General features: G+C 33.0%; 2 protein-coding genes across 2 annotated transcripts; both read right to left on the bottom strand.

The window, feature by feature from the left end:
• Positions 1 to 1,257: 1,257 nt before the first annotated feature.
• Positions 1,258 to 8,177, bottom strand: LOC128225909 (receptor-type tyrosine-protein phosphatase epsilon-like; the record flags this gene model as incomplete). The annotated part of the gene is made up of 16 exons (XM_052935805.1): positions 1,258 to 1,887; positions 2,149 to 2,287; positions 2,532 to 2,689; positions 2,866 to 2,991; positions 3,685 to 3,822; positions 4,205 to 4,308; positions 4,468 to 4,552; positions 4,803 to 4,952; positions 5,212 to 5,347; positions 5,467 to 5,612; positions 5,746 to 5,868; positions 6,604 to 6,701; positions 6,938 to 6,974; positions 7,120 to 7,193; positions 7,643 to 7,730; positions 8,073 to 8,177. Coding segments are annotated over 16 exons (1,779 nt in total), but the record flags the coding sequence as incomplete, so codon positions are not given.
• LOC128225908 (uncharacterized) lies at positions 8,117 to 20,499 on the bottom strand. Its single transcript, XM_052935804.1, has 10 exons — positions 20,414 to 20,499; positions 15,312 to 15,533; positions 14,722 to 14,931; positions 14,372 to 14,497; positions 13,770 to 13,916; positions 13,001 to 13,147; positions 12,514 to 12,645; positions 8,645 to 8,774; positions 8,419 to 8,528; positions 8,117 to 8,203 (listed from the first exon to the last, which is right to left on the bottom strand). Exons 1-10 carry the CDS (start codon positions 20,481 to 20,483, stop codon positions 8,196 to 8,198), a joined length of 1,302 nt encoding a protein of 433 aa, XP_052791764.1. The 5' UTR covers positions 20,484 to 20,499; the 3' UTR covers positions 8,117 to 8,195.
• Positions 20,500 to 23,763: the final 3,264 nt, after the last annotated feature.

Genomic DNA, 23,763 nt, shown 5'->3' with positions numbered 1-23,763 from the left:
AAGTGGATTGAATTTAAAGTATAACAACTATAAAGTGTGTGCATCATTTTGACTTAAACACACTATCAATCTAACGTGGCATTCTTAATCTTAAATATAGAGAGGTCATGGACCACATTCTTGAATTAAGCATTTAGAAAGAAACGTTCCATAATACACAAAACAATTTAGCGAGTTTAAGGGAAGTTATCACTTTGCGTACATGGGGAGTGTAGGACAGCTGTTACGACCGGCCGTTTTACACAATAGCAACACCTACATTACTTTTAAAGCCGACCCTAAATGGGCGACAGCATGGAACCCTGGGAAACATTTCATGAATACAAGTACTGACGAATTATAATATTCTTGTACTGGATTGCTAGACAGAGAACGCTAAGCGTACTTAATATTTATATGAAACACTACAGAAACAAGCCCAGAAACAATACGTTCAAACATAAGACGTACTTAGTATCATTCGGTTGTTCATGTTGGGGTTCTCGACACTATAGTGATTGACACGTGTTTTACGGGAATAATGCTCATTACCATCAGTAAAAGAAAAGAATATGGTCTTTGACACCACCTCTAAGACAATTCTAATTGAAGCCTTGAAAAATTCTACCACATTTTTGTTATTCAGTGTTGACATTGGTCAGTAATAAATTACTAACATACGAAAAGTACACAGCTCTAAAATATTAAGTTGCAAGTTGCATTTCTTATATTGTTGTTCAGGAAATCGATCTCAGTACTCTTCATATTGGCGTCCTCAGACTTTCTTTATATCGCAAAGAGGGATTATACAGCAATATAAGCAGCTTAGATTAACTATTTTTACAATGAAACACAACCTTCTTTGGTATTTTTATTGCAAAAGCGTTGCATATATTCGAAGTGAAATCGAGTTACTTGCACGTGCATACAAACAGCCAATCACAAGGTTTTTAATCATTAGATAGATTTCAATAAAAAATTTGATTTTGATTTATACGTTCATGCTATACTCCGTGTGTAGGTATATCTCAATACAAATGTCAAATATCTTTACAGTAATATTTTTAAAAAAAAATTGTACATTTTACAGGCTGGCGACAGCTACACGATATCAGTAACATCACATAGTACTTAATTTTCTACGATACTAGTAGTGCACTTAAAGTACGTTTGATTTATTAGCAACTTTGAACAAGATATATACTACGTACCAAATTACGTATTTTACGTAAATGGTATATTTTAATTTTAGTTAAAATAAGAAAAGCCAAGTTCAAGACAAACAACACGTATACCTAAAATCTGATTATACATGCAACACATACACATGAATCCCAGTCGTTATTTTCGATAAACACGACACGTTAATGTTTTGTTTCTACTTACTAACCATCCAACAGGTCTCTAGCTTCTTGTAAGCTAACCATTCAAATCTCGAAAAGAAAATACACTACGTGATGATAACACACTTGAAACATTTCTGTATATGTCAGTGTTTTGAAATGTTTTATAAGATTTCCAAAATTACGACTAACCATACAATAGTAAAAAAAACTGAATTTTGATAATTAAACACACACGCACGCAAGCACGCACGCACGCACGCACGCACGTACGCACGCACGCAGGCAGGCACACACACACACGCACACAGGTACGCACGCAGGCACGCACAAACACACACTTGGTTTAAAACGTTCAAGCAAGCAGCGCAATTGTGGCGTAAGAATGATTTGTGTTGTTATGAACATTAACTCTTAAATTGTTATTTTCTTTTCGTCTAGCACTCTACAGTATAAGGCCATAGTCACATTTAAGAACTTTTGCAGACTTTCTTCAAATGTTCTCATAGTCCGTTGTGTTCTTGGCATGTTCCAGAAGTGAATCGTAAATGAACTTGTATTGGACCTGAAAAAGAAAGTCAGTAGTCAAAAGATATAAACACGACACGTTAATGTTTTCTTAAAGCTAGTGTGAATCATGGACGAAACAATAATTATACACTTTTAATATGCTTAGGATGCGCACATCAACTACTGATACTGTTGATTTTAAAATAAGAAAATACGAAAAAAATAGGCAAATATTCTCTTAACTGGAAATTTGATGACAACGGCAAAACATTTATAAACGTAATTCAAACATTTAATATGTATACATGTTACGCACAGTACTGGGTATAATGTCCTTATTTCTCTGCTTCATTGTCTTCACAGTCTCCACAATGTTTATCTGACCTCGTGTCTTTTCCATGCGATGGAGCTCATTCAAAAGTGCTGCGATCATTCCACTTCGCTTATGTCCCGTCCTTGTTTTAAGATAAAATTATGTTAATATTAAGCTGTTTCATCAAACATATTTATTTATTCTACAATAATCATAAATAATTAGAATAAAACATGTCCAATTTCAAATATAACTACAATGACATTATTGCATAATAATGCTACTGTAAATGGTCATAACTCAAGTTTGGCCAATAATTAAATAGAGAGCCCACTTACATTGCAGTTATTAAAACCTATGTTAAAGTTCCTTAATAAGATACCTACTCGCAGTGAATCAAAACAGGTCTGTTTTCGGCTAGGTGCGGCTGCCACTTTCTGACAGCATCGAGGCAGTCTAACATGTTTTGCATTGGCGGAAGTGTTTCTTCGTCAGCCCAACCGGTGATTTGAAATTGTTTTATTGTTGTCAGATAATCTTCGTCCTTAAATGGATATGTAAACTAAAATTGACACTCTATACCGTTTTCCTATTCCATTAAGAAATTCAATTAAATACGTATGTATACTCACTCATGGATACAGTTAAAGTTTTTGAAAAAAGTAAACACGTTAATTCTATGTTGTACTTTATGAATTACAAGTTATTTCAGGACCATACCTCATTGTCCTCGTCCCGAAATGAAAAGCTCCTTTCGTTAAACGTTTTATTCTTCCGTTCTTGTATGAAGTTAACCGAATATCTTCCAACTTTCCCATTTCCATTTCCGCCCATGTTCACACTGGTCTGAAATACAAACCAAACAATATGTATTTACGCTGGTTTGTTCGTATTTTCAAAGATAAAACAATCAAGTGATTGCTCAGTAATGCTATTACTTTTAGTTTTAAGGCACTACGAACAGTAAGGTTATCGGATGTGAGCTTAATCTGATCTGATCTGATAATACATTGAAATCTTCAGGGCCAACCATATTAGGCAAAATATTTATGATAACCATGTTTCGTGGCACAAGGATAAGGCCCATCAGACACGAAAAAAACCAAAACAAGAGACACCCAGTGGCATAAATCAAGCAAAACATACATGCACATTAAACTATCTTTATTTATATTTTTTAGAGCAGGCGTTCACTGAAACCAAATCCGCCATCCAGTGTTAAAAGATCAACGTCTTTAAAAGAGTTATTTCAAATAAAAAGGACGAACACATAGTTATTATTTTTATTTCACAAAAATATGACGCCTTACTATACCACATGCAATTCCCATATCCGATTGCTATATGATACATAAAGTGCTAACTTTGTTTGGGCTCATATAAATTCTAATACATCCATCCAATGATCGTGACTCTAGAACTACAGAGTGTCGTTTGGCGGCCTAATGCGCAAATGACGTATGATCCGATAAATGTTAATGTCGTTTTGAACATTGTGACATTTACCTACGGTAGTTCGTTTGAACTGTTTTCCCATACCTGGTGTGCTCGGCAGGATGAAGCGGTAAGCATAATGACAGTGATCACGTGCTGCTCCTCAACAAGAGACCAAAACTCTTCCAGCTCCTCTTCACATGGAGATATACACAGCAAGAACGAGTTCTTTCCAGAAAAGCTCTGAAGTATTCACATTCACAAGAGCAATACATCCAATAATCGAAAAACCGGTGACAAATAAACAAGTAAAAGTAATTGCATTGAAATGAGATATCGTGTCTATTCTTTCTAGATGACATTTTCATTCATGAAATGTTCGTCGAACGTGTACAAACAAAATCAGTTAAGTAATTAAGGCAGCGTTAGCTTTTTTAACATATAGCATATAAAGATTGTGTTGAAATATATCAGCAATATAGTTGACAACAGTTTTAATATTTGATAATACGCTCTCTTGCATATAATTATTTTTTTCCATCCAAATTATACAAAATTGCTTGGATACAGTTAGATAATCCGGTTTCATTCTATATGAACATGATAACAGAATAAAAAACGTTACTTCTGGTGAAATAGTACGCTGGATTTTTACCGGCAACAGAATTGCGCCGAGCTGTTGTGTAAACTCTGAACCTCGTTTCTTCAATTTCGGGCGGTATGCATCGACTAGATTAATTAGCAACGGATAATGATTATAACTCTTCGCTTTTCAACTGTGCAATATGATCTTTTTTTTTCTTTTTATATATATATCTTAATAAATATCAGTGTACACAAAGCATATATTTAACACATATAACTATTTGAAATATTGGAAATTCATACTTTCTGAAAGAATTGTTTCCATGTTTCCATATTCCGGTCCATTCTGCACCAGCTGCGACTCATTTGTAAGACTTTTTTCTATCAACTGTAATCAGTGTATAAAACATTATCAACGCTATAAGAAACACAAATCATATATACTGATTATTACTAAAGAAACCGACTCAGAGCTCTACACTCGAGCTTACATATCGTTACGGCGTAACTAATCTAAAGAATATGAACCAAACATAAAATGCCTAAAGCGTTTGACAAGTTGTTTACTTTCTCAAAACTGATAAAAAAGACAATATCTAGCAGTCATCGTTTACTAAGTGGTTGTATCATCTAAGTACCAGAAACTGTTGAACCAGTCTCGTTTGTTTTTGATCCGGTTCTCTTGTCATCATGGAGGAATGGACACTTTCAAACTGTCTATACCAGATGTGGTCGGTACCCATCAGCAGGGCTTCGGCAAGCGCTTCGTGCAAGTATATATACTGATCCTGATTGAAAAACATAAAACATTTACATCACACGAACTTACATAAAGGGATATATAGCTGAGATCTGGAATCGGGGTTACTAAAATATCAAGTAACGCTTGCATTAAGGACGCTCCAAAGTGTCTCGCGCTGTCCCCTTTCTAATGTCATTTTAAAAGAAATACAACGTCAGATAGCAACAAAACTACCGGTCTTCTTCACAAATATTAGTATAAACATGTTCATGTTTAAGCATTAGCTAGCATAGTTTAACACCGACCATTGTCTGAACCATGTTGACTCGTTGCCGCCTTAGAGCTTCTACCATCTGCAAAGGTCTTACACAATTTTCAGTCTTTGTTTGATCAACGAGGTTGTCAAGAGCAACAAACGTGCCTGTCCGACCAACACCGGCACTATGAAAATAAATTCCACAAGGGATTCATTTTGAATGTATTTTAAGCGCTAAATATTATAATTGTAATCAAGAACAAATGATAACGTAAAATTTTAGATTGAGTTACTTAAAGTATACCTGCAGTGTACGATGATTGGGGAATTTGTAGACTTTGTTTCAACAGCATTCAAAAACTCAACAAGACACCATCCATTGTCAGGGACATCTTTATCAGGCCAGGCTTTGAAATGATACTGTTGAATCCGCCTAGATTTACTTTGTCCCTGGAATAGTATTAAACGTCATACCTGTCACGGAAACCATTAACATGACAATCGTACGGAAAAAAGCACGTTTGGTGACAACATTAAATTGTACAGTACATAAAAAGTAAGAACTTGAATTATTAAAACAAACCTTTTTGACAATTAATGTTCTCATTTCATAATCTCGAAACGTTTTTACAGCTGCAAGGGATATGTCGACTCCACCGAAGGAGCAGGTTTGGTCCATTTCTGGCCAGTATTTCAGGCACTTTACCTGATAAAATGTAAACAATCAGCAAAATAAACTTATTTGCGGCGTTGCTCAAATGGTTAAAATTGATATAAAGGATTTATACAAGCAGAATAATATATTACATAATTACGATTAGCTAAAATTATAAAATCAAAGTTAAATGATAGTTGCTGCTATTGCAATCAGAATTAAGCGCATGGTATGACCTCTTTAGAATGACATAGATGGTTTGATTTTTACTTACAGTCCTATATACTAATAAAAGACATATTTGACCTGATGGTAAAAATCTATAGATTTATAACATAATTTTTAGTAGTACAACCTCTAACAAATGCTAGTGTTGTGGTTTTATATTGAGTTAAGTCACATGATTGATTTATGGAGGAGACAAACGAAAAAGGCACAATGCAGTTTAATGTGAAATGCTATTATTTTTTATGCATGATTAAGTTTAACTCATTTGACTTTAATGACCAAATCGTAAAAGCATATGATTTTTGAAAAGATTTAAGAGTATAAGCGATATTTTTGCGGTTTTAAACTGGGGTAATTTTTGGCGAATATTTCCATTCAAAATATAAATTTGTCAAAGGCTTATGTTTTTATCTGTAAATAATTAATATTTTAATGTCATTAAAGGCGAAAAGTTTTTTTTTGCATCAACCTATACTGTGCCACTTAAATTACAATATACAACAAGTAACTGAATCAAAGATGATCAACATAAAAGAGTGTTATTCAAGTTGATATTACCGTCGCCATTTCAATCAGGTTAGTAAGCATTACTATCTTTTCAGCGTTCTCTTGCCAGACCATTCGCCAAAAGTCATCGATCATATTTTTGGTTGGACCTTCACCATAGAATAAGAGAAAAGACTTTTTCTCTCTAAACATTAATACACAACCGTTGTATTGGAATGTTCTTTCACCTTTACGGAACAGAAGAAAACTATGTTCTTTGAAACAACATATCACAAGTTTTAAGATCAAATAATGCTTTATCTGACAAAACAGTTAACAACTATACTCTTGCCTAGTCTTTTCGTCAATTGGTAGAAAATCATAGAAAAGAGTATTGATACATTACCTTGAGAAGCGATAAACTTTCGAGCTTTATCGTAACCCTGTCGGGATAAAATAGAAACAACTTTATTAATGACAGTTTTAGATTTTGCTGGTAGGATGGTTTATATCTAGATGCTGGTTTCTATTCTTAATCCGAGAACATATTACTTGTTTTATCATTTCAAGATTGTAAAATAAGCTTACGTCTATGTAGCTCGCATTAATGTAGTCACAGTCGTCACTCTTTTCTTTCTGCAACGTCACGCGGGAGTGGTCATCTAAATATGAGCAGAACACGCATAAGCGATAGGACAATAACGAAGTCAGTTACATTTCAAAATTGTTTATGTGTAGGACAAAGTCATGTTTCTCACTAAAGTTAGTTTCAAAGTACACTGTAGCTCGTTGAAACGGTAACATATTCCAAAACCTTATTACTGTATTAACTAAGATAAATGAAGGCTGAGGTAACGAATAATATGTGTGACAAGTGTATTAAGTCACATACGAGTGAATCATAATTATAGTTTTAAAAAGAATGTAAAGGTTTCTTAGCATTATGTTCCTGTGCTCAAATTCAATTTTTAGAGAATATATTTTTTATATAAATCCATCATGCCATGAAATCAATTACACACGTTGCCCATTTATGCATTTTCAAGGTACAACATACTTCACTTTCAAGTTTGAATGTTTGTTTATTGTTTGCTCGCGTATCGATACTTACATGCGTGCATCTCCCTGTATCTGTTTTTTCCTTTGTTTTCTTCCCTGCCAGCCACATCGTGTTTATGGACAAGTCCGGTTGGAAGTTTCTGTGCCCCGGAAATGAAAGTTGACCTTTTTATATAAATACGTAAAACCAACCAGGACTATCAGTTACATTATATCCTTGACCGATGTTATCCTGTGCATAATATTTAACGGCCGGAAATTCAACCAGATACCTGACAAAAATGTTTTATGTTTCTTAATTAGGAGAACAACGGTTATTTTATTCCCCATAACAGACAAAATGTTTAACACTTTTAGCCTTATTTGTAATAATTTACACACTAACATTTTTATGTCATTCGTAATCATAATGTAAATAGTACAACCGAATGAAACAAATGACAGGCATATTACAAAACAAATACGCATTTTTGATAACTTACTGCAAACTCGTCATTAAAGTGTTGGCATTCGTTTTGCTTGTTGTCTCTGATGTAATCCCAAAGATTATGAATCTGAATGCCAGGAATGGAATTTTCAAACTCATAGTATTTAACGTCTGTCTCCTACGTATCTGCAACAAAAATATTTTGTTTTTGTATTTTGTTTTACTCTTACATGATAAAGACTCTGGTAAAATTTGATTTGATCAAATAGGCCTAAAAATACGAATATAAATATATGTGATACTGAAAATCTAAAAAATATTGTTTTGATGTTTAAATTGTCTCATTTAGAATTATATTCCCGTACCAAAATCGAATAAAATGATTTCAATTATTTATTTACTTTCTGATGTTTTTACTGAAATGTGCCTCGATGCATGTGAAACTGTTTTCCTCGGTGTATTAAACGCAGCGTTTTCGTACGTTTTGCTTGATTCTTTTGTTTGCAGTTTTCTGAAAGAATAACAATGTACTCGTTGTTTATCAGTATTTGTTATTGAAAAAGGTAAATCGAATCAGAACTAGTAGTCAGTGAAAACAGAACACACTCCGATAGAGCAATGGCTTACCGAGTTCTTTTTCTGTAGAAGAAAAATATTACTACAACAATAGCAGCGACAACACAAAGAGCTGCGATTACACTTCCAGCAACTGCACCGTAAGAAAAGCCGTTTTGTTCACTGTGATCGTCAACGATGGCTGAAATATATAAAACGCACAGCTATGCTGATTGAAGTGATTTTAATATTTAAATAAGGTGCCATTGGACAGTTACATTTTTCGAGGATATCATATTTAATGAGCACAGATGCTTCAAACACACACCATTACTTCACATCCCTTCTCGACATTATGCAACAGACAATGAACTTTCTCAAAAATAATTTTAAAAATATCATTAAGAATAGCAAATCATCAATTGGACATACAAAAACCGATTCATATCAATCACTATTGTTTTGTTTTTTACATTTACACACTGATACTGAATTTATGTCCCCCATATCCAAATTAATATTCTTTAGAGCAATTTCCAAATCTGATATTGCATATGAAATCGAGGCCATTGCAATGAAACGGCGAAGAACAATTGTATTGATAAAACATTCCCTCAAGCTGAAGGAACAAAACGTGTTGAATTTTTCTTTTATAGTAAAGAGCACCATGATTAAAAGACAACAATAAAGTACTTGATCGTTACTTGATCGGAATATTAAGAGCTTTTGGCATCAGATGGTTACGTTTATTTACTACTTGTTTAATGTCTGCCATTGTATGTTAGAAAGAAAGACTACAACGACTATAAATAAAAAAGTCCATTTGTTATAATTCTATGAATAAATTGCGCCAAGATTAGGTTTGTCAATCTAGAGTAAAGGCAAGCTCTATTTTTTTTTACTCATTAACACTTTTTTACTGGCCTCAAAAGAAAGTAACAATACATAAAACATATCCAATATAGTTGCAATAAATTCCCATTGTGATTTGGCATGCACGTTGGCTGCAGAGTGTGATCAACAGGAAACGTTTAAAAGCCTTGTCGCTACTACTACTACTACTACTGCTACTGCTACTGCTACTACTACCACTACTACTACTACTACTACTACTACTACTACTACTACTACTACTACTACTACTACTACTACTACTACTACTACTACTACTTACGCAATAAAATACTTTGACCAAACAGTGATACATGACATTAAGTTTGAATTTAACAAAAAAATCAAAATTTGAGGACTTCCAATTTAACTTGAAGTTATCAGAATAATTACTATTGTGATAAAAAAATAAAAATGGTTTGGGAGGGGCGTTCTTGAAAAGAAAACGGGCCATGTTTAAACCGTGTGCCAATGGTATGGATGGTAAGGATGGAAAATCCGGCAACAGAAATAGTCAACTATGTAAATAACCGGACATATAATGTCGATTCATGGTCAATTGTGTAATCGAAATGAGAATTTATATATTATTAAAGTGAAGAAACCAAGTATGAAGCCTGTATGATTACGTTTGAAAGGGGGTTGGACACACACCCAAGGTTGCGCCCCTATGTTGCGTCCCCTAAAATGTCACCCTCCCATAAACAATTCCATTTTCTTTTGTGGAATTTACAGAAAGAAAAACGTTTCAGTATTAAGCAGTAATGAAGAAATACAATTTTGCCAATATTTCAGATTAGCAGTATTAGGTAGGTCGCTGTGTTTTGATTATAAAACAAGAACACTTTTTGATAGGATTAAAATTGGTACAACAATGCACCATTATCACTGTAACTGATACAAATATATTCGTTAGAAATATCAATGCTATTCAGTCCGTCTTTACACGCTTGATAGGAAGTGAACAAACGAAGACGCCTAGCGGAGCCTTTCTTCATACAACGTGTCACGACGGATATGTTTGAAACAAATACGTACAGTGAAAATACATTACGTCATACGCGTGAACAAACGAATGTGCATCCGCCATTGCGAATATCTAGCAAAACTTCCTATACAAGGTTTCTTGAATGATGTTGATTCCTCGTGATGGTATATATTTTGAAGTTCAGCTGAAGTATTTATTCACCAGAACAGTAATATATTGTAAACGTGCAATATGATCACTAACTGTGTTCTTCTCAATGAAATTAAACTCCGATTTACAGAACAAAACATTAAAATACTATCACTAATTTATAGACAGGTTTTTATGCAAGCTTGCATTTCGACAGTCATCAGCAACGAACTGTTGACGTCAATTACCAGAGCGTTTATCGCCCTTACTGCCAGTTTGACATTCTTTAAGCAATGAAACATACGAGTACTTGGATTTGTTACGCATATCGTACATTCTTTATCCACAGTTCCGCGAGTCAGATGTGTCGCCATTCGGTAGCGACAAATGTTGTCAAGCTAAATACAAAAAGGGTCATCTACTGATCATAATCAATGTGCCTACAAGGTTAAAGACTCTACAACAAGTCATGCAAAGATAAATAATCAGAAACCGTTTTGTTGTTGTATGCGAAGCATGACAGGCACAATTGGATTTTTTGTCGACGCTGAGGACGACGTCACGGACGGAGAAACTCCCTGTGTCTGCCATGCTTTGCAGGCGACACAAAAAATCCAAATTTATTGTCGCAAATTTTATAACACCAACTCACCAGATTGCAAAATATCTCATTGCGTTGACAAATAAGAATGTCAACTAGCAGGTTCAATAAGCGATTTTCCTTCATGCTTTTTGATTTAATATATGGAGATTTATCAGTGAAATATCAGTGAAAATATCAATTTGATAATTCACTGCAAAAAAGGAGTGAAAATATCAACTTTTGGAACAACTTTTAAAATCCATGGTAGTTACTCCCCCTTGATCAAAACAAAACTCTTCACTTTGAAACAGACAATAATGAAAACAAAAGAAATATAAAAAAGTGAACATAAGTTTATAAATATGTATTTTGAAATAAACATCTTACCGTTTATTAGAAAAAATGTAATCCCGTTTTCAAACGTTTTCTTCAACTTTGAAGCTGAATGTTGTAACAAATTACAGACGAAAACAAATGCTTGAACATGAATTGAATGTAAAATTATCAATCAAATGTATTTTAAACTGTTTGTCCTTGTTATACGTAATACGAACTTCCCGGAAAGTTCACACAAGAACAAACAGATTAACTTATGTGTTTTACCCCACCCGCACTCAAAAACGTGTCAACAACCTAGCGTAGCCTTCATTCTTTTTTTTTGGAAAACGACCTGTCTTCAAGCGAAACAGACTGGTCTCTGACACACTGAGATGATTGAATATCCACGTATCATAAAACACACTCTTAAACTTAGAACAAATGTTTTATATCCAATGATTATCCCCAATTGTTTTGCTAACATGTTCGACCTTTCAATTTTTTTATTACAAAGGCACGGTAGTAATATGGTTATGTATGCATGCCCTGTTTAATATAAAAGTGCTTTCGTTATTGATTTGGAACATAGAGGCACTACTAAAACTTTATTGATTAAAATTCATAAAATTCTTTGCACAAACAAACGAGCGAATAATAAGCTATCAAAAAAAATATCAGACAACTTTTTCTCAACAAACCGGAAATAGAAAATTGACAGCTACGTCATCAGCTATAGTTATCTTTGAGTGGCGTCCCAGGGGTAGCGGCGTAAATTTCTTTTCAAAAATGGGGGTAATTAAAAAATAAATTAAAATACTAATAAAACTCCGAAAATAAGCATAAAAGAAAATTGTTTATTTAAGTGTTTAAGAATTGTATTTCATTTCTCTCGTGATCATAGAAAAACTATATATTTTTTACACGTGGCTTCGCCAATCCTGAATATATGTTTTTTATGACACTCGTAAAATTAAATACAATCTTAAACTGAAATAAACACTTATCCTCTATATCATTGCCATATCCAAATACCTTGGTCACATTCATTTCTAGTGTATCCTTCTACACAGCCACCCGTGCAATGTCCATCAGTTTTGTTACATGGTGTCTGTTTGCATTGCCCACACGGCGTTTTACAATCATCGTAAAATCCATCCTTGCATTCTACAATTGATACACATATTTGATTTGATTGAAATAAAGTTTCTTTTATCAGCTTTTTACGTTGTGTGCATATATAAATGATTGAAAATACAGAACGTGTAGATAAAATTACTCTTTTGGAAATAAGTATTGAAGAATTATTCAATACATTTGCGCTTAACATTGTGTTATTATGTCTTACAAAATATTATTGTGAGTAATATTTTCCAATTACCTTAAACTTGTTTTTTAACTAATTATAATTACTCTTATATTGAACTAATTAAATGAGCAAGCAACAAAAAACTATAAATAAACGTCCCTTACACCAACTGGAATACCTAATACGTGTAAGTCAAATTATCAAAACCCTTACCATCTGAGCAGTTTGTGTTCATAGTATAATCATATCCAGGTTTACATCCATGAACGCAGGAGCCATTCTGGGGGTTGCAATAGTCGTTTTCACAATTGTGTGAACATTCTTTGCTGCAGTTTTGTCCATAGTTGCCTTTTGAACAATCTGTCATTGAATTTGACAGAATGGTTTCTTAATTGACATTTAAGTATTATATTATGATAAACATAAGATCAGTGGGGGGGGGGGGGGTTAAAGTGAGTCTGCGTATTTTTAGGAGAGATGTTTGAGTCTCCGACCGAATATGTGAAGCATATTCATCGTGTTTTGTAATATAATTTAACCTGGTAATTAATATTAATTAAATATGCTTCAGAAGATATCAATGATAACGAGGAGGAAGTAGGGCCTGGGTTTTTTATGGAGTCTCCAGAAGGATATACATAATAGACAACACGTTTCATTATTTTTACATGTACTTTGTAATAATATAACAGCACAACCTTCATATTTTACGTTGCATGAATATAAATATCCTTTTAAAAACGTGCAAATGAAATACATCTTCGGAAAATAAGGGCTAATGTTTTAAGAGTCAGTGAATGCAATTAACGCTTTTGTTCTTATAACAAACGTATTTCACCCTCTTCCTTGAAATAACTTTTAACAAGTTACTATCCCTAAATTATGAATTTAATTGAATGTGCTCGCGAAAGATTCCTATGAAAAAACGTCCCTTACCAACTGGAATACTTGAAGTATAAGTAAAAACTATTGAAACATTTACCAGCTGAGCAGTTTGTGCTCAAAGTATAATCATATCCAGGTTTACATCCATGCACACAGGAGCCATTCTGAGGGTTGCAAGTGTTGTTTTCACAATTGTGTGAGCAGTCTTTCCTGCAGTTTGGTCCATAGAACCCATGTGAACAAACTGTCGTAGAATTTGACACAGTTTCATATTGCATTAAACTATTTCATTATACAAATATACAGTCCCTCATTGGTCCAGACAACCATCGACAAAGCAAAATATATGTCTTATTTTCTCATAATCCGGATCTAAATATAGAATGCCATTCTATTAATAAACTCAATGTTGTTTTGTTTTCCGGATTATTTCTTAGTTTTCTCTTCATATTCTTATTGGTTTGCGAATAAAACGGGAACCAATCAATTTAAAGTTTTGTCAGTTTGGTTTCTTGTTTTTCATCACCACCTTGTTTTTTCGTGAATTAGAACGGGAATCACCAGGCTGTAACACCTGGCACGTTATTTTGTCATACAATAAAACACTTGATTATTAATAGTTTATGTACAGATATATAATGGGCATTATTAGGCAAACTAAAATGTACTTTTGAAGTGTATTAAACGACCCAAACTCACCAGTTTCACATGTTGGTGGACCCCATCCCGGCTCACATTCGTTGCAATTGCCAGTCAGTACATCACATTGACTCTTACAATGGCACCGTCGTAAACACTTGTCACCAAAATATCCTATCTCACAGTCTGTCATACGAAATGAGTATTTAAATATATACAATTTGCATATTTTAAAACCCCAACCGCATTTGCCGTATTTTTATCTACCGTACTGCTAGCTCAGTCTTATTTAGTTTAGTTTATTCGATTCCATCTAGCGTCCTGCATATTCGGTATTATTCAATATCTACATTTTCATATATAAATATTAATGTATAAAAACTTGATTCAAAATAGTTTAAGAATCTTACTTGATTCGAATACTTCAACTTCACAAATGGTCATTACTTCAATGTTATCCTCTTTTTTTATATTAATGTACTGTGCAACTCGAGGAGGTTCCAAAGTTACGTATAGTCCAACGGTTTTCTCCATAGATGAGTAAACCACTGTACTTTTATTAGTCTCCATTGTGTTGTTACTTAAAAAAGCAGTAAGGTTTGTACTCTGTAAGCTTCCTCCTGAAAAATGAATAAAAGGAATAAACGTAATACAAAATTCCCAATTTGGCAATCTAATGAATGTTTGGCCTTGACCTTGTACCTTTAAACAGGGTCATCGTAAATTGGTTGGCTAGTAGGCTTGTAGTTATGAAGTCATTACTTTTCATTCTTATACAACGTTAATTTAGCTTTCTCAATTACAGTTTAAATGGTTATCCTATTAACACATCAAATGGTTTTTTATCATCATGTATGAGGATTGTAGCCTTAACTGTACAACTTCCACCTAAACCCCATATTAAAAATCAGAAAACAAAAATTTTGGTTTTTGATTTTGGTGATCTTCATCATTGTTTTCTTGTTAAACCCATTACATTAAATTACCGACACATACGCACCTTCACCTGAACGACCGGTGACATTTATAGAACCAATCAAATGTCTTGATCCAAAATCCATTTCCCACCATCGAGGGAATTGTTTTAATTGAGTAACACTGCAAGTGCATGTTGGTAATGTTTCATTATACATGATCTTTTCGCCGTTCAGGGCTTTATCCGCCGAGCAATTGTAGTATTGAGAGGACTGAATTGCGCTTCCATTCAATTGGATTCCCGTCGCTAGAAGTGAAAAAATCTAACTTTGATAACAGATAAAGAACATTATAAAACAAAACACCTTCATAAATTATCAGATGTACAATAACGTGAATTTAGTGTGATTGAAAGATGTTTTATCATGTTGGGGGAATCTTTACACCACTTTTGGCGCTTGTTTATACCGAGCTTAGTTTCATAACGATTGTTGGTATTGTAAAATATATTAACTCATATCCGTAGTCATATTTCCAACAGTCAAATGACTTTTTCAGTTTAAAACACTTGCGTTGATTCGTATGGTAGCTTTTAAAACTAATGAACACGACCTTCGAAAGAGGATTATAAAAGGTTTAATAAAATTGATAATATAAATTAGTGTTTGCGTACTAATAACTGAATTACAAGTGCTCGAATGTGGTCAAGATTGAGAATGGATAATGGTTTGAATCATGAAAAAGAAATAGTTATATATTTAATTCAGTCCAATTACAATAATCAGGAAAAACAAAATACAGGAATATCTCTAAGATAAAAATTTCTGCTGAATATGAGTTTTGCTAACTTCCGGCCTAATGCAGAAGGATTAAAAAGATAAACGTAAAACTTTAAAATGTTTTGTTGTTTATTCCAGTCTGAAGTTTGCCTATCAACATTGAAATGTATAAGGAAATAAACTATTAGTATGTAACCTAGACATTTTGCGAGTTAGCATGGCGATAATTAATGTGAACGCCGTGTATATGATTACTTCTTAGCGCCTGAGACGGAAACCTATTTCAGATATAAGTTTAACTTACCCTATTTAGGCCTTAACGGAATCTTTAGTCATATTTGTTTTGTGCATGATTTATTTTTCATTTGTTATGGCAAATGTTTTGCGTTAAAAGGTTGCAGTTATATTATCGTTTCAATGTCGGAATATATAACACTTTTCGGAATTCATTTTCTCTAGTGCCACTACAATTATTTACAGCGCATTTTATGTGGTTGTTTATAACAAATTTTGGGCTCTCTGTTTTTCATTCTTGAGATTATGTTTGCATACATGATTCTTTGGAAATTTGATGTTATTTGTCGCCCATTGTTGGTGCCTTAATCCTACTCAGTTTTTATATAATAGTTGCTTTGCCATACATTTTGCCCTCAATCTTTATACGATCGTTTGTATTCCAAATGAGGCGTACGCTTTTGCATACCAGACTTTTTTCCAAACAATTGTTTGTACGAAAATGTTTAATTTTAGCATATATTCGACAAAGAAATTCCGTCGCGGATGTAACAATAAGTGTTGTTTTTTCCCTTATCGGTTTTAATGTAAGAAGGCAAATTTCAGAACGAAAAAAGGGTCATTTTTTAATAGCATATTTATTATCAGACAACCCTACATTTCTTTCAGATTGACATGAAATGCAATTTATTTATAAGATATAAGGGTTTGTGATGTTCTCCTAGGAAAATTCACCCTTTTTTGTAGTAAAGCATCGTGCATTTTGCAAAGAATTTATTTGCACTAGGCATGACGTGGGTAAATTCTAATTCAGCAGAACATAATTATATTAATCTGTGAGATACTCGTTTCTTTTATTTGTGTGTATTGGACAAAATATAAGGTAAACACCTCTTGATTATTTGCAGTATTTAGACTTAGAATAATACATATAAAAATTACCTTAAGTAGCATTCTCAACCTTTAATGTAGAGAATACATCTTAGACCACATCCTTGCACTTCGAATTTAGTTATAATGTACACTGACACTTATAATTAATTATATGCGAGTTGTTGACATTATGTATCGTTTTTAAATTAGCAAAATGACTAGGAGCTATCGCGTAAGAGTTTAGTGATAACTCGTAGTGAATACTTTGAAGTCCGGTTACAAAGAGGTAACTTTCCTTAATCGCATAAAACTAGTTCAAACAAACGTTTTTGGACATGAAAGATTATAAGTATCTTCCATGTCCGAGAGTGTCAGATAAGTTCATTCCGACACGAGCGTAGGGTGTTTTGCGGAAAGGAGGTTTACCGAGTTTCCGCAAAACACCATGCGCGAGGGTCGGGATGAACCTACCCTACACGAGCGGCTATGGTAGATGCTTTTTCTCCCACCTCAGTTAAACAAAATTAAGTTAAAAAGGATTTTTTTTGCTGAAACTCTTTTGTGCTTAGTGAAAATAAATGCGTATGGATATGTGATAATTCGTGGTTGTCATGGATATGCGCGCATTGATTCGGGTTAGGTTAACAGTCAAATCGGTCTTTAAATAGTGCTGAGAAAAGTGAAGCATTATTTCTTAAAAGGTACGTGAAAGCTGTTTTATGGTGACATTTGAAGCGAGAAATAATTAATTAAGGTTCTAAATATTGCCACAAAACAAGGTTTCCATGGTGCTGCAGACGACAGTCTTCAACAAGGGAGGTAATTACAATGTGGCGACCATTAAAAAGGAGTTTCATACGGGCATTTTATCTTCGTCCGTGGGCAAGATAAGAATTTCTAGCATCGTTAAATTATTGGACCTACTTATCTGAGGTGGGAGAAATAAGAATTCAAGTTTGAATTCAAAATAAACTATTTAACTAAAAACTTCAATTATTTCATCCATAAAAATTGTTTATACACATAAGTAATCAGTATACAATACCCTTTGAATTGATATCAAATTTATGTTGATTTTGATTTTGATGCCTGGTGAATCAATTACTTATTATACTTATATCGATAAGTCATATAGGCAAGTGATTGATAATAAAAACACAAGTATAAGGTTGATTATTTTATATGTAACTAGCTAACAGTGTAATGGAATAAAGAACAACAACTGCGGTATCCAGAAAGTGCATGCTATGATATACAAGAATGGTTATAGTCTGTTACACATTATGAATTGAGTGTTTTAAAACATTAAGGAACAATACCGATTACAATGTAACAACTGACTGATGTATAAACATGCATCGTTCTCATTAATGCTTAAGTTATTTTCGTGTTTCTGGTACAGAATGCTTTCCCAATCAAAGGTTCACCTGCTTTAAATCTGTTTTACGACGTTGCAACGAGCATAACTTTTAGCCAATTATTTATGTTTTCAAATAAAACATACACGCTGGTAATTGTTTTTTGGGAAATGAGGCTAGCATTTTATTGGTTTCCTTAAAGTACTATCTAAGTAAAAAAAATATAAATGGACGAATTTTCGAGGCAGAACTAAGAAGAAGTGTTAAAAGCTATTAACAAGAATAGTTTAAAATTTGTCCTCACGTGATGTTCGACCTTCGCTACGCTTGACCAATCCATAGTCATAAACATAACAGTGTCCATATCATAAAGCTGTGAGAAAACTCTTTAAAAATGTAATTAATGAAATATGGACGCTCTCAATGTGAAAACCACTTTCTGTAAGTATATCCACATAAAACGTAATTTAAAGTATTGCCAAGTTACTATTAAAATACCACTGGCAAAATATTAAAACACTACTTCTACTTCTACTACTACTACTACAAATTCGACAGGATAAAGCATTAAATCTCAATCACACATTTTAGTTATAATGGCAGTGCAACAATTATTTTTATTCCATGATTATTTAGATATTGCTTAAAAACGTTAATGCTTGTTGTAAAACTTGTTATGCATTTAGTTAAATTCAAACGTTAAAACTCCGTAGTACATTCTGTTTATACAAGCTAATCGTTTTTCCTTGCATGGTGATTAGGGTATTTGCAAAAGAACATCATCTCGTTCCTAAGGATTCAATGCTTTAAGTTTATTCATTGTAATCAGAACATTTTCTTTTGGTTTTATTTCTATGTTTTCCTAAATTATCTTTTGCAAAGAAACTATCGACGCAGTCGTTTAGAATATTTGGAACACCTCAGAATTCATTGCCAATCGGAAAGTTTAAATGACACTTTACTTATGTACCTATAAATTGGGTACGTATTATTGGTTAATGGCTAATATGATTTAGAAATAGGTGTGGGAAACTAATAGAACATTAAAACTCATTACCTTTTATTATGTATAAAAATATGAAAGGCTCATTATTTTAATTTTATTTTGTTGATGTTTCACCATTAAAAGGTCTTAACAACTTTGAGTATCAGCAACAACCATGAAAAGTAAAGACGGATAAAAATTTCCCGCCGGCCGCTCGAACGTGTACGAAATAACTGCAAAATATTTAAAATTGTATTACTCTGTTCAGTTGTCTGAGCTTCTCGGAATGATGAATGGTTACCGGTATTAAACTCGATATACACATGTGTCAGCTTATCACGTGATTTCCAAAAAATAAATCAACGTTCTAAAATTATAACCGTGTAGGCGCCAATACATCGATAGCAATGAGATTATAAGTTCGACTTCTCACAATCGTTTATAATTTTAAACATGCTCTACGCGTAAGTGCGTTTGCATGCTGTTCAAGAAAGTGCAAATGTGTACCCATACAATGTATGTATGCACATATCCCTGACCAAATACTGCCACCTGGTGACACTGTGATAGTTATGATAACGATAACAGTCTTTAGCGACATACAAGGTCGTGTTCATAATGTATATATCACGATGCTGAATGGAATATAATGCATTTATATTCCATTTTCAAACCAAAGACTTACCGATACATGTGAAGTGATATAAATTATTATAAATGAATGATGTTAAAACCGGCAAAAAAACGTTATTGATATTTCAGTGAATGCAAACATTTTTTATTGTTTGATCAAGTTGCAACATTCTTTACTTGCCATGTTACAAAACGGACCAGGAACCAGATTGTCTTTATGTTACTCATTAAAAGCAGTATTTCAATCGATCAATACTTTTACACATCTTTAATTTAAAGATGATCTAACTAAAATTGACACGATAGTTTCAAGTATAATAGTTACCTAACACCGAAAAGTCGGTAAAGATGTTCACAATCAACAAAACCAAAAGACTGTTGTTTTCACGGTTCATTTTATTTTCGGTTAAAACCTCGTGATTGAGGTAAGGCAGCTATCTGAAATATAAGTAATACAACACTGTTTTAAAAAATCTAGTACATGTATAAGTATACGTTATCATTTAGTGCATTGTGCAGTCATCATTCATAATTCAACGGAGTCATAATAATTAATGTACAGGTATGGAATGTATTTATACATTTGAAGGTCGAAAGAAAAAAAAAAGATATTAAAATAAAAGTAATATTTAGAAAAGAAATATCTAATTGTAGGAATAAAAATATGCATACGTCTAATCTTACTATGGACCAAGAATACAGCTACATTAAGCGCAGATAGTATTGTATAGCTGGTTACTATTTATACTTATGTCATAGTATGGTGTGCTTGTGTTTCAGTAAAGATACTATAACGCGAAACCAAGACTTTTCAACATTTGAGAATATTGATTTAATTATGAGGCCGAGGATATAGTGTTTTTATTAAAACCATTCCATACCAATCTGGGACCAAAAATCAGGTACACAGTTATCATAATGGAGTAGCTTTAAGGTTATTCCAATGTCAAAGATTGTATTCTGATAATGCAAAATGTAAAAATATTGCTTTATTGTTATCCAAAATTTTGTATTAATTGCTAAGTCATGGTTGAGATATTGACTGTTTTTTTATTATTGAGAGATACTTTTGGATTTAAAGCTGCACTCTCACAGATATACCATTTTCACAACTGTTTTTAGTTTTTGTCTTGGAAAGAGCAAATTTAAGAGTAAACATCTTCAAACCAATGATATAAGATTACTGACAAAAAATCAGATCGTAATTTTTTATATTTCCGTTTGAAAATTAATATTTTGACGGTTTAAGAAAAATGCTTAAAACATCAATTTTTGAACTTGAATATTAAAATATGCGATCTATTTTTTGTCAGCAGTCTTATATAACTGGTTTCCATGGATTTTTGCAAAATCTGGCTCGTTCAAAGACAAAAAATAAAAAAAGTTGTCAAAACGTTCAATCTGTGACACTGCAGTTTTAACGGGCTTGTTTCCCTTGTTTCTGTGAATGTTAAATAAAGCTAACTTACTTAACTCCAACATCATTCGGAACTCCTCTGTCATTTTTACCGAAAACAACCTTGGATGTATTAAGACGGTTTAAATACTCAAACAGCGGCAGGTTTAAGTCCGCTGCAAGTAGATCGCGTAGTAATTTTAATTAGCAGTTATACTTTATGACTTAACTCTTGGGAATCTTAATTATGTTTGCAATTATATACTTAATTGGCAATCAATTTAACTTAGATAAATAAATACAACCCTAAAACACTACATTTAATTAATGATATAATTCAAAACAATTCGAGCTACTTCCTATGATGTACAGGCATTCCTTCGACGCGGAGGTTGTTTTCGATAAAAATGGCCAAGGAGCTCCGGATGCTCCAACATCAGTCGACATGAAAATCGCGAATATCCAAGTTTTTATTGTTTCTTTTGAACCTTATATTAACAATTGTCGTTTTCAATAAGATTAATCAGTCGATAAGATAGCTCAGTTCGTACCGCTTATAGCTAATGGTCCCGAGATCAGTGGTTCAAGCCACTCACTCGGCACATGTTTTTTTTTATTAATTAAAACTGAAATTAAATGAAACCAAACACATTGTTACCAGCTGATATAAATAAGTTCCAATACAGAAACGCAGGTAAGTGAGTTTTCCTAATTATTTGTATGTGCACATATACCTACACCAGCATGTTTCTCGGCGTTATCTAATCAAAACCGACCAATTTTAAAACATACAACCAGTAAAGAAATGTGGGGTTTCAATTTTTAGCAATGATCGAATTGATCTATCACTAGATGTATTTGGTATTAGTGCATACATATAATGAAGTATTACCATCAAAAGGATCTTTGTTTAGATAAAATATGTGTTTCATTTCGTCGTTTTATTTTAAAGTATAATTTCAACTAATTCGACATTTCGACATAATACGAGAGGTGTATAACTCATTTGTATTTTATAAGGTGTTTAGAACACTTTGCGCTTGCTGCCTTAAAGTAAGATTTCAAATACATGTTCATCATTTCCATTTGGTTTAAACACAATTCATTCAATATAAAAACACAATGTCAGTTTTGAGCATACTTAAAGAGTATTCACCGTTAAATTAGCATAATCTTCTATTTCTTACTTCCTTTACTCTTATAAGATATTTATAATGTGAGTTTTATTGGTAAATATTTTCTGATAGTAATGAGGTGATCGCATGAAGCGGTTTTTATCAATTGAAATGATATTTAAGTTGTAAGAAAATTTAGAGTAGACACAGTGATAGTAACGGGGCAATACGATGTAGGGATAAAAATGTGGACAGGTCCTGTCAGTGCTACCAATTGCCATGTGGTACAAATGTTAAGCGTGACGTTAAGTCAATTGTTATATAAATATGACGTAATAACAAATGAAAGAAAACATATTTTTAAATGCAAACAAAAGTCATACACACAAATTGTTTTATACATAGATATGAACGTACCTGAAATCCAACTTCAAATTAAACAAAGATGTAAACTGTTATTTAGAAAACAACACTTTCAGTGGCAGTTTCCGATACATTTTTAAGTCCAGTCTCACATGTGTAGCTATATATTTGAACAAATAGTTATTAAGTAAATTCTTTGAAGGAAGTTTGTTTCTGCATTATTTGTTGACAATGTCTTTTTTACTCATTTCAAGTGATTTATTTCTCGTACCTGAACACCTTGAGGTAACAAATGAATGCATAATATTAGCAAAATAAAAGCTAAGTGTTTACCTTCGTCCTTTTTGCTGTCACATTTTTATTCAAAGATTGAATAATCAGTTGTTTAGATATATAATTTTCCGGTCAGCAGTACATGTCATAAATCAATATTAAAGTAGATCTCAAAAATCAAAAACAAGGAAGACGGCACTTGTGCAATAAATGAAAACTAACTGCCTGACAGGGCTTGTTAACCAATGATAAACCATCAAGAAAAATTACATTGACGTCTAAATCATTACACCAGCTGATATCTAACAATGTGCTTGGCGAAAAAGGTATGTACATATGGTATAGAGACATTAGCTAATTACGCAAATTGTATCGTGTTTTTGTTTTTGTCTGTACATTTACACCCACATTGGAACGCTTACAAGTAGGCGGAGCTTAACCGTGCAATAACTAGCATGCGAATAAATTACAACACTATTCACTTGAACACTTGCAAATTATTAAACGTTGCCCTTGACAAAACAGTTC

This window comes from Mya arenaria, chromosome 3 (genome assembly GCF_026914265.1).
Source record: "Mya arenaria isolate MELC-2E11 chromosome 3, ASM2691426v1".
Classification (NCBI taxonomy): domain Eukaryota; kingdom Metazoa; phylum Mollusca; class Bivalvia; order Myida; family Myidae; genus Mya; species Mya arenaria.
This window is presented reverse-complemented; position numbering and strand designations above follow the sequence as displayed.